Source organism: Oncorhynchus masou, chromosome 12 (assembly GCF_036934945.1).
Source record: "Oncorhynchus masou masou isolate Uvic2021 chromosome 12, UVic_Omas_1.1, whole genome shotgun sequence".
Classification (NCBI taxonomy): domain Eukaryota; kingdom Metazoa; phylum Chordata; class Actinopteri; order Salmoniformes; family Salmonidae; genus Oncorhynchus; species Oncorhynchus masou.
In genome coordinates this window covers 67,297,652-67,309,899 of record NC_088223.1, presented here as the reverse complement: position 1 = coordinate 67,309,899, position 12,248 = coordinate 67,297,652, and the positions used below count along the sequence as shown (strand labels likewise).

Below are 12,248 nucleotides of genomic sequence, written 5' to 3'. Positions count from 1 at the left end.
ACCTCACTCTACTGGATAGAGTCAATGTTATTAAAATGTAATGTCCTGCCCTGATTTCTATTTGTTACCCTCTCCCCCTATCCCTGTGCCCACAGCATTCTTTTCCTCTCTCGACAAGCTGACCAGACGGTTTATATGGCATGGCAAAACCCCTAGGGTTGGCCTGGAAAAACTGACCCTTGATTACGGTCAAGGGGGCTTAAATCCTCCAATTTTAGAATGTACTACTGGGCTGCACAGTCTAGGTTTCTGGCTCAGAGGTTTGACAATGGGCCCTCTCCCTCAAGGTTGAACATTGAAAAGTCTGAGGTAAATGATGACACTAGGGCAGAATTATTTTACAAATGGGACAGAAAATCTATAAAAACCATCACAGACAACTGTTTAATCATACCTTCTGTCCCGTCATAGTGCAAACTGCACGAGCTGTTCGGACGAGAGGGATTCCTTTCTCCTAAAACCCCTTCATGGAACAATAGATTGATTCCTATGTTTTCCAGTAGTAACTTTAGACCATGGTCTGATAAGGGGATCACTCTTCTGGAACATTGTTATGAGGAGGGAGTTCTTATATCTTTTGATCAGCTGAAACAGAAATACCACTTGCCAAACAGGGACTTCTTTAGCTACCTACAACCACGAAACTTTATTAGGGTGACTCTCAAGGGACAATGGAACCTACCTAAGATGTCACCTATTGAACAACTTTGCCACGCAGACCAACCACTATTCAAGACCATTTCCAGGGTTTACAATGCTCTTATTTCAGGACAAACACCGCCTGAGCTTGATAAACCCCGACTTAGAAAAGATCTGGGTATTGATCTTGATGAGGGTCTATGGAGTGGCCTATTCAGGGATGGTGTTACATCCACATTGAACTCCAGATACAGACTGATCCAGTTTAATTTCCTCCATCACCCTGATATCTCCCTATGTTTTAGATGTGGCTCAGATGAAGGAACATTCCTCCATTCCACTTGGCAGTGTTCAAAACTACACGGTTTCTGGCAGGGGGTATGCGATACCATATCCTCAATTCACGGGGTTGCATTCCCTTTAGACCCAGAGGTCTGTCTACTGGGTAACTTTACTAACACCAATCTTAGGCAAAGCCATACTATAAAGCTAACAGAAATATTGCTTGCGATTGCCAATATATTGTCTTTAAATGGAAATCGGATTCCCCCTGCCAGTTGCAATGTGGCTATCGGAAGTTAATAGTTGTATCCCACTGGAGAAAAATCACTTACTGCTTGTGGAATAAGTTTGAAACATTTTACAGAATTTGGCAACCTTTTGACTATATAGAGAATCTCCCCCCACATCACATTGATTGAATGTCTATATAACCCTTATATAATGTTTCACAAGTAATGTATAATATATGTAGCTTACGGCAGGTCCAATGTCTCATTATTAATTTTACTCTATTATTACTTATTGTATGTTTGTATATACAATTATTATTATTTATTTATTTACGCTTGTCTGTTACTGTCACTTTGTCCTATTGCTGTCTAATATCTTTTCACTTGTTTTGAATGTTCTGAATTGGAAAATGAAAAAATATATATATATATAATTAAATGTTTAACAAATTAGCATCACTGTTACTGAGGAATTGCCCCTAAGTATACTAAAATATTCCATGGGTGGGCAGGCACGCACACAACTGAGTTAGAGCTGGCTGTTTTGTGAGCAGACAGGCAGAGCAGGATGGGCCTCGACAGGCCCTGCATTTCTGAGAGGGAGACATGGAAAAGGAAGGAATAAATACAGTTTGTCTTATGAACAAGATATAAAAGGAATCTCCAGCAACGTAACAAACACAGGTTTGTTCACTCTTCCAAAGGAACACGTGTGAAAAGTACAGCAGCCATGTTGTTCAGTCTAACCCAGTTTTAATAGCATTAGGCTAACCAAAACAGAATGCCTTGTCAGTTGTTTGGTGGATAGAGTAGAAATATACACTACCGTTCAAATATTTGGGGTCACTTAGAAATGTCCTTGTTGTTGAAATAAAAGCACATTTGTTGTCCATTAAAATAACAACAAATTGATCAGAAATACAGTGTAGACATTGTTAATGTTGTAAATTACTATTGTAGCTGGAAACTTAGATATTCCATAAAAACAATCTGCCATAGGCCCATTATTAGCAACCATCACTCCTGTCTTCCAATGGCACATTGTGTTAGCTTATCCAAGTTGATCATTTTAAAAGGCTAATTGATCATTAGAAAACCCTTTTCTAATTATGTTAGCACAGCTGAAAACTGTTGTTCTGATTAAAGAAGCAATAAAACTGGCCTTCATCAGCATTTGTGGGTTATTCCATGCGAGAAATTGCCAAGAAACTGTTGATCTTGTACAACACTGTGTACTGCTCCCTTCACAGAACAGAGCAAACTTGCTCTAACCAGAATAGAAAGAGGAGTGGGTGGCCCCAGTGCACAACTGAGCAAGAGGACAAGTAAGTACATTAGAGTGTCTAGTTTGAGAAACAGACACCTCACAAGTCTGCAACTGGCAGCATCATTAAATCGAACCTGAAAATCACAAATCTCAACATCAACAGTGAAGAGGTGAAGAGTTCCTTTGTCCATCTTAATCTTTTCATTGGTCAGTCTGAGATATGGCTTTTTCTTTGCAACTCTGCCTAGAAGGCCAGCATCCCAGGTTCATCTGCCTCACCTAATGCCCATTCTGGTGGGAAGCTGCAATAGACCATCAAGTGCTAAAACTCAGTATCTCGATAATGTGTGAAATGCATGTGATATCAAAAGAGAAGTATATTTTCTGGGTGATTTAAATATTGACTGGCTCTCATCAAGCTGCCCACTCAAGAAAAAGCTTCAAACTGTAACCAGTGCCTGCAACTTGGTTCAGGACTAGAAGTCGACCGATTAATCGGAATGGCCGATTAATTGGGGCCGATTTTAGGTTTTCATAACAATCAGAAATCAGTATTTTTGGACACCGATTTTGCCTTTTTAAAATTTTATTTCATCTTTATTTAACTAGGCAAGTCAGTTAAGAACACATCAGTTAAGAACACATGCCTTTTGCACACAATGTATATAGACTCGCCTTTTTTGTACTGTGTTATTGACTTGTTAATTGTTTACTCCATGTGTAACTCTGTGTTGTCTGTTCACACTGCTAAGCTTTATCTTGGCCAGGTCGCAGTTGCAAATGAGAACTTGTTCTCAACTAGCCTACCTGGTTAAATAAAGGTGAAATAAAAAAATAAAAAAATAAAATTCTTATTTTCAATGACGGTCAAGGAACGGTGGGTTAACTGCCTCGTTCAGGGGCAGAACGACAGATTTTCACCTTGTCAGCTTGGGGGATTCAATCTTGCAACCTTACAGTTAACTAGTCCAACGCGATAATGACCTGCCTCTCTCTCGTTGCACTCCACAAGGAGACTGCCTGTTACGCAAATGCAGTAAGCTGCTAGCTAGCATTAAACTTATCTTATAAAAAGCAATCAATCATAATCACTAGTTAACTACACATGGTTGATGATATTACTAGTTTATCTAGCGTGTCCTGAGTTGCATATAATTGATGCGGTGAGTATCATTGCTCCAATGTGTACCTAACCATGAAGATCAACGCCTTTCTTAAAATCAATCCACAGTAGTATATATATATTTTAAACCTGCATATTTAGCTAAAAGAAATCCAGGTTAGCAGGCAATATTTAACAGGTGATATTGTGTCACTTCTCTTGCGTTCATTGCATGCAGAGTATATGCAACAGTTTTGGCCGCCTAATTTGCCAGAATTTTACGTAATTATGACATAACATTGAAGGTTGTGCAATGTAGCAGGAATATTTAGACTAATGGATGCCACCCCTTAGATCAAATACGGAACAGTTCCGTATTTTACTGAAAGAATAAACGTCTTATTTTCAAGATGATAGTTTCCGGATTCGACCATATTAATGACCTTAGGCTCGTATTTATGTGTGTTATTATGTTATAATTAAGTCTGATTTGATAGAGCAGTCTGACTGAGCAGTGGTAGGCAGCAGGGAATATTGAAGACTCATGTTAAAAGGAACCACCAGCTTTCATATGTTCTCATGTTCTGAGCAAGGATTTTGAACGTTAAGCTTTCTTACATGGCACATATTGCACTTTTACGTTCTTCTCCAACACTGTTTTTGCATTATTTCAACCAAATTGAACAGGTTTCATTATTTATTTGAGGCTAAATTGATTTTATTGATGTATTATATTAAGTTCAAATAAGTATTTAGTATTGTTGTAATTGTCATTATTACAAATAAATAATTGTCCAATTAAATCGGTATCTGCTTTTTTTTGGGTCCTCCAATAATCTGTATCGGCGTTGAAAAATCATAATCGGTCGACCTCTATTCAGGACGTCAGTCAACCTACCAGTGAAGTTACAAACAGCACAGGAATGAAATCAACAACAGGTATTGATCACAACTTTACTAATGCTGCAGAAATGTGCTTTAAAGCAGTATCAAAATCCATAGGATGTAGTGATCACAATATAATAGCCATATCAGTTCCAAAGGCTGGGCCTAATATAGTGTATAAGAGGTCATACAACAAGTTTTGCAGTGATTCATATGTTGATGTAAAGAATATTTGCTGATCTATGGTGTGTAAATGAGGAGCAACCAAATTCTACACTTGACATTTATGACATTTATTATTCCAGTTACTAATGAGCACACACCCATTAAGAAAATGACTGTAAAAACTGTTAAATCCCCTTGGATTGATGAGGAATTGAAAGATGTTATGTTTGAGAGGAAAAAGGTATGGCAAAGTTTGGCAGCCCAACTGTACTGCAAATTAACAAATCATGTGACTAAGCTAAATAAAAAAATATTCTATGAAACAAAGAAATTATATAAAGAATGATAGTAAAAAAGCTTTAGAACACCTTAAAATACGGCTCCATCATTCATCGAATTCGATGGATCAGTTATCACAAAACCAACTGATATCGTCAACTACTTTAATTATTTTTTCCATTGGCAAGATAAGCAAACTTAGGGATGACATGCCAGCAACAAACATTGACACTACACATCCAAGTATATCTGACCAAACTTTTGAATTCCATAAAGTCCGTGTGGAAGAGGTGAAGAAATTGTTGTCTATCAACAATGTCAAGACATCGGGGTCTGACATTCTGGATGGAAAATTACTGAGGATAATAGTGGACGATGTTGCCACTCTTATTTGCGAGATATTCAATTTCAGCTTACTAGAAAGCGTGGGCCCTCAGGCCTGGAGGGAAGCTAAAGTATTTCTGATACCCAAGAATAGTAAAGCCCCCTATCCTGGCTCAAATAGATGACCAAACAGCCTGTTACCAACCCTTAGTCACCTTCTGGAAAAAATTGTGTTTGACCAGATACAATGCTATTTCACAGTAAACAAATTGACAACAGACTTTCAGCACACTTATAGGCAATGACACTCAACAAGCACAGCACTTACACAAATGACTGATGATTGGCTGAGAGAAATTCATGATAAATAGATTGTGGGGAGTGTCTTGTTAGACTTCAGTGCAGCTTTTGACATTATCAATCATAGTCTGCTGCTGGAAAAACTTGAGTTATGGCTTTACACTCATGCTATAATGTGGATAGAATTACTTGTCTAACAGAAAACATAGGGTGTTCTTCAATGGAAGCCTCAAACAATCCAGGTAGAATCAGGAATTCCCCAGGGTATCGGTTTAGGCTCCTTGATTTTTTTTATCTTTACTAACAACATGCCACTAGCTTTGAGTAAGGCCAGTGTGTCTATGTATGCGGATGACTCAACACTACAAATGTCAGCTACTACAGCGACAAATGACTAAAACACTTAAAGAGCTGCAGTTAGTTTCGGAATGGGAAGCAAGGAATAAGTTAGTCCTAAAAATTGCCTTGGCAGCAGAAATTGGGGAGCCATAATAGATACAAATACAAAACATTATTGCACCACGACATACAGTGCAATCGGAAAGCATTCGGACCCCTTCACTTTTTCCACATTTTGTTATGTTACAGCTTTATTATAAAATTGATTAAATACATCTTGTTCCTCAATCCACACAATACCCCAAAATAACTAAGCTAAAACAGGTCTTTAGAAATGTTTGCAAATGAATTAAAAATAAACTGAAATACCTTATTTACAAGTATTCAGACCCTTTGCTATAAGACTCGAAACTGAGCTCAGGTGCATCCTGTTTCCATTGATCATCCTTGAGATGTTTCTACAAATTGATTGGAGTCCACCTGTGGTAAATTCAATTGATTGGACATGATTTGGAAAGGCACACACCTGTCTATATAAGGTCCCACAGTTGACAGTGCATGTCAGAGCTAAAACCAAGCCATGAGGTCGAAGGAATTGTCCGTAGAGCTCCGAGAGAGGATTGTGTTGAGGCACAGATCTGGGGAAGGGTACGAAAACATTTCTGCAGTATTGAAGGTCCCCAAGAACACAGTGGCCGCCATCATTCTTAAAACGTGAAGAAGTTTGGAACCACAGACACTTCCGAAAGCTGGCCACTCGGCCAAACTGAACAATCAGGGGAGAAGGGCCTTGGACAGGGAGGTGACCAAGAACCCAATGGTCACTCTGACAGAGTGCCAGAGTTCCACTGTGGAGATGAGAGAACCTTCCAAAAGGACAACAACCCTAAACACACAGGCAAGACAAAGCAGGAGAGGCTTCGGGACAAGTCTCTGAATGTCCAGCCTGAGCCCGGACTTTAACGAGATCGAACATCTCTTGAGAGACCTGAAAAGAGCTGTGCAGCGACACTCCCCATTCAACCTGACAGAGCTTGAGAGGATCTGCAGAGAAGGATGGAAGTAACTCCAAATACAGGTGTGCCAAGCTTGTAGCGTCATACCCAAGAAGACTAATCACTTCCAAAGGTGCTTCAACAAATTACCGAGTAAAAAGTCTGAATACTTACAGTAGCAGTCAAAAGTTTGGACACGCATACTCATTCAAGGGAGTTTCTTTATTTGTACTATTTTCTACATTGTAGAATAATAGTGAAGACATCAAAACTATAAAATATAACATGGAATCATATAGTAACCAAAAAAGTGTTAAAGAAAAATCAAAATACATTTTAGATTCTTCAAAGTAGCCACCCTTTGTCTTGATGACAGCTTTGCACACTCTTGGCATTCTCTCAAGCACCTTCATGAGGTAGTCACCTGGAATGCATTTCAATTAACAGGTGTGCCCTGTTAAAAATGCATTTGTGAAATTCCTTTCCTTCTTAATGCATTGGAGACAATCAGTTGTGACAAGATAGGGGTGGTAACCCTATTTGGTAAAAGACCGTATTATGCAAGAACAGTCCAAATAAGCAAAGAGAAACAACAGTCCATCCGGAACATTTCAAGAACTTTGAATGTTTCTTCAAGTGCAGTCGCAAAAACTATCAAGCACTATGATGAAACAGGCTCTCATGAGGACCGCCACAGGAAAGGAAGACCCAGAGTTGCCTCTGCCGCAGAGGAGAAGTTCATTTGAGTTATCAGCCTCATGAATCTGTAATTAACTGCACCTCAGATTGCAGCCCAAACCTTTTTTGGTACTACATGATTCAATGTGTGTTATTTCATAGTTGTTGATGTCTTCTAAAATGTAGAAAATAGTCAAAATAATGAAAAATCCTTGAATAAGTAGGCATCCAAACTTTTGACTGGTACTGTATGTAAATGTGATTTAAAAAATAATCATTTTGCATGTTTTTATAAAAACCTGTTTTTGCCTTGTCATTATGGTATGGGGTAGTGAGTAGATTAATGAGGGGACATTTTTAATCAATTTTAGAATAATGCTGTAACAAAATGTGGAAGAGGTCCAGGGGTCTGAAAACTTTCCGAATGCACTGTAAGTGCCAGGCACGCCAGTTTGAGCGTCAAGAAATGCTGGATTTTTCACGCTCAACAGATTCCTGTGCGTATCAAGAATGGTCAATCACCCAAAGGATGTCCAGCAAACTTGACAACTGTGGGAAACATTGAAGTCAACATGGGCCAGCATCCAGGTGGAACACTTTCGACATTTTGTAGAGTCCATGCCCCGATGAATTGAGGCTGTTCTGAGGATGTTCTGAAAGTGTTCCTAATGTTTTGTACACTTAAGATGCAATACAAATTTGCAAACACTCATCTCTAACTGGCTAACATTTATGCCTTCTTTTAGGAGCACACTCAGTCTTTCACTCAGTGTACACAAAGACAGGCCTTGTGAGGTAACCTGCTCTCAGAATGACTCATTTGCAAGTTTCTTTTAGAACGGTTTCCTGCTGAGCACTCAACAACACAACTGACTCCAACAGCTCATTGAAGGAAATGGTCTGCATCTGACACATTCAGAGCCGTTTACCACCAACTGACATAACACAGAGACGGGATGCGGGACATAATGATGACTTACTCTGCGGGACATTGTAGCATACATGAATAAAAACATTTGTCAGAACCCCCCGTTGAGTTTTGGCCACATGAGATAAATGTCCTAAAATCTCTGTTTTTGGTGTAAGAGTAACGTTATACTATGCCATTACATGTTGGTTATGTTATGTAAAATACTAATTAATCATTCTGATCTCCCAAGACATTGATTCAGCTATGATCTAACTTCACTAAATGAGCAACATTGTTAGAAGTGGCGTAGTTAAGCTCCGTGCACTCCGGACTGAACCAAAGAGGACCTACCCATTTCTTCTTGCCTCTGCAAAATTTGACTATGCACAAACGAGAGACCACGTGCAGCCTTTTTATAAAAATCTGGTCATATTTGGCCAAGGAAATATTTCTGGTTGATCTCAGGGAATGTAAAACAGTTAAGGAAACTGTTAAAAACAGGATTGTGTGAAGTCGAAGCAAATATGTTGAATGAGCAACTAATAAGCATGGAGAGCTTCAAGTTTGACGAAATTACCTTATATATCTTTCAATCTAACAGGCTGACTACACCGCTCGCGTCGCATGCGCATGTTGCAAAATAAATGTAGAAATCTATATTATTCAATAATTGCACCCACACTGCTCCCGCACGTCAGCGAACATCTGCGTTGCCAAGGGCTAAATAGAAGTCGGTTCTATTTGTGACACAGATCGCGCTGCAAGTCCAGCCTGTCCCATCTCCTCATTGGTTTATAGAAGCAGGTACTCACGTGCCATCTCCTCATTGGTTATACACACGTGGGTGTCTGAAAGACAAATGAACTCAGTGGCGGTAATGCACCTAATTTATGAAAGTTGCCAATCGCAATATAAAGTCAGACGAAAAAGGCCTGGAAGGAGGAGAAATGACTAGAAATTATTCAGTTGACCATTTTGTGTGTGGATTAATTGATGGAGTAGAGGACCTTGTGCAGTTCAGGTCAAATAACAACTCAATGTTTATATCCCAGGACAAATTAGCTTGCAAGTGCAAGCGAGTTAGCTAAATTGCCATAAATGTTTAATGCTTTTCGACCTGTCCCCAAATTAATATAATTGGTTCAGAGTTTGTTTTGATATTTTAACCTGCGTGTCATGATCGCGTTTGGTGTGGGGGGACAAAATACAATACACAATGGCGCACAATGGCACACAATGGCACACAATGGCACACGCGTGCAGTCGGTTTGGGTCCCATGTCATACTGTCATTTACTTGCTTTAGTAGACCATCATCAGACCACCACATTTCACTGCACCTAACATTTCCATTTTTTTTAAACATTCTTTTTGTAAGTAGTTAGACCTACTGTCTTCTTCAAGTTTAGCTGGAGCAAAGATTATGGATATACTGACAAGATACATCTCTCCTCTCTAACAATGTAGCCCTCGCTACAGATAACACAGGACTAGTAATGGCTCAGTGCACTTCTTTATGAAACAAGTAAAGGTTCTAACAAATGTGTTTTTGCCCGCGCTAGACCACTACATTGGTTATAACAATTCCCTCAGCACCCCGACTTCCAGAGACTGATGTTGTCTGAGTGCCAGACTGGATTGTGTCACAGGCATTTAGATTGTCATCGCTATGGCACTAGGTCTGCACTAGGAAGCTCTGCTCTCTCCACTGTCCCTAATGAACCACTCATCCATTTCAAGTCCCACTCCTTCATATTTCCCCAAATACATGTGCATCACAGAACTATATAGATACTTTTGACACAGATGACAGCAGAGGGATGTGTCACAAAATGAGTGACAAACGTTTCCAAGACCTTTTCCTTCCTCTCACCTAGTCATGTGTGAACTGTCAAGTTATTAACTACTTTAAAACTATTTCGATGTGGAATATGGTTTTACCTGCCATTGTGGAACCTGATGGAAAGTATTTAACACCTTTTTCAACACTACACAGCCACGATCTCTTTCAATGTTGCTGCCATGCAGTGCAATACATCGATAGCATTATCTCATCATTGTCTTATTGGTGCACATGCCATTAAACAATTACTTTACAAATAGCTCTTTCCGGATTACATGCATGATAAAGGGCTGTGTAAACCTCAACTGATGTGGCCAAACAAACAGATATCTTACCTGAAGAGGAGTCTTCATGGTCGGAACTCAAGTTGCCATCACTGCGTCTGTCTGGAGTGCTGCGCCCGGACCCACCGGTACGGGATGCCCTGAAGTGCGCAGGAATGCAGGAAGGAGACAACCTCCCATCATCACTGGAGTCAAAGTCCCTGCTGTGCCGCAACGGACGCAGGGTGTCCCGTTGGGTGTTCGACCTCTGGCTGTCTCTGACGGTCGTTTTGGGGGTCACCATGTTGCCCTTTACGAAATTCTCATTGAGCTCCGCATCCTCGTATTCGTGGTCACTGGCCTCTCCGCTGTTGCTTTCGCTCACGGAATTCAATTTCCCTATGCGACCGATGCAGTTTCCATCCGCTTGAGAGAGCTCGGATGAGATCGTATTCACTTGTTTCTGGAAGCTGGACTTGCGCGGGGGAGCGGGGGGTATAGGTTTACCTGTCCTGCTACTGATCCTGATCGGCGGCTCTGGTTTGGTACCTCTGCTGCCTGGCGTCTGCAGTTTCATGCTTCCATTACCAAGAACGTTCATACATTCCCTGTCTAGCTTTTCGTTTGTCATCAGCGATTTTCTTTCCGTTTCTGTACTTGATAATAAATGTTCAAGATTCAAGTTTTCGTCTTTACCGTCTTCCCACATCACCTTGTCATAACTTTTCTTCTGTCGAGCGATGGTGGTCTGGAAATATATCACCTTGAATTTCTCCTCCAACAGCGCCTGCTGCAGCGTTTTGAGATTCGATTTACATTTCTCCAGCTCTGACTCGACATCTTCCATCGAGGTTAAATCCATTTTAGGTGCTTCTCCGTCAGGAAATTCATTCTTCCAATGTTTTTCGAATTCATCTTGCTCCCACATTCTCCCCCGCGAAGATCAGCGATTCGATGTAACCACCCTTGAGGGGATTATACTGTTTATATTGTTGTTTCTATCGCATGTGGAACCTTTTCCTCTGCAAAAGAATCCTACAAACTCATTCCAAACTTAACACTTCGTCGTACTGGTGCACTACACACACTTGTTACATCTCCCACGCAGGCATATGATACAGTGTTCCTTTACCCAGATAAAAAAAAAACTTTCGGCTTCCGGTATTCAGATAGGTGGTGACGTAAAACCAATTAAACGCAACAGTCAAAGTGATTTTGTTGGGGCGTTCCTTTTTGGAATGAGGGGATCCGATCTGGCCCGAGTTAACCCGCTGGAAGCAGTTTAACCCGGATAAAATGTGATTGCATTCGTTTTGGAACCGGGCTGCCTCCCGGGCGTGATCCAGGAGCCTGGTTCAAAGCCCACAGCGAAGTCGGATCAAAACAAAAGTGACGCAGCCGAGGCTAGTTTAAGCACGTGGAGTAATGAGTCGGATTCGGTGTTTTTATTTTTGTTATTTAACCTTTATTTAACTAGGGAAGTGTTCCAGCTATGTATGGTGTTGTCACATGCAAAAGTGATTGCTTTTGATAAAAACGCGTTAACTGTCTTCCCAATTAAAACATTTTAGAAAATTCGAACATTTATTTTATGGAAAATATATGTTATGTTTCTGGATGTTGCACCATGCTGCCTTGTTGACAACATCACCGAGCAGAGCAGAAGATAACTGTTGTTTTTTTTAGGATGGGCTCCTTCCTTCCCGTTCACGTCACCGGTCATAGAATGATGTACGGCGGCTCAGGTT

The 12,248-nt window shown here is 40.3% G+C and overlaps 1 protein-coding gene across 2 annotated transcripts in view; it reads right to left on the bottom strand.

The window, feature by feature from the left end:
- The window catches only part of LOC135550700 (active breakpoint cluster region-related protein-like), a 263,459-nt gene extending 251,734 nt beyond the window's left edge, over positions 1 to 11,725 (bottom strand). Inside the window, exon 1 of one of the 2 annotated variants that reach the window (XM_064981734.1) lies at positions 10,573 to 11,725. In XM_064981734.1, coding sequence (XP_064837806.1) covers positions 10,573 to 11,428 — 856 coding nt within the window. In that variant the 5' untranslated portion in view covers positions 11,429 to 11,725. The remainder of the gene's footprint in view (positions 1 to 10,572) is intronic. The other variant, XM_064981735.1, reaches the window with a different exon arrangement.
- Positions 11,726 to 12,248: the final 523 nt, after the last annotated feature.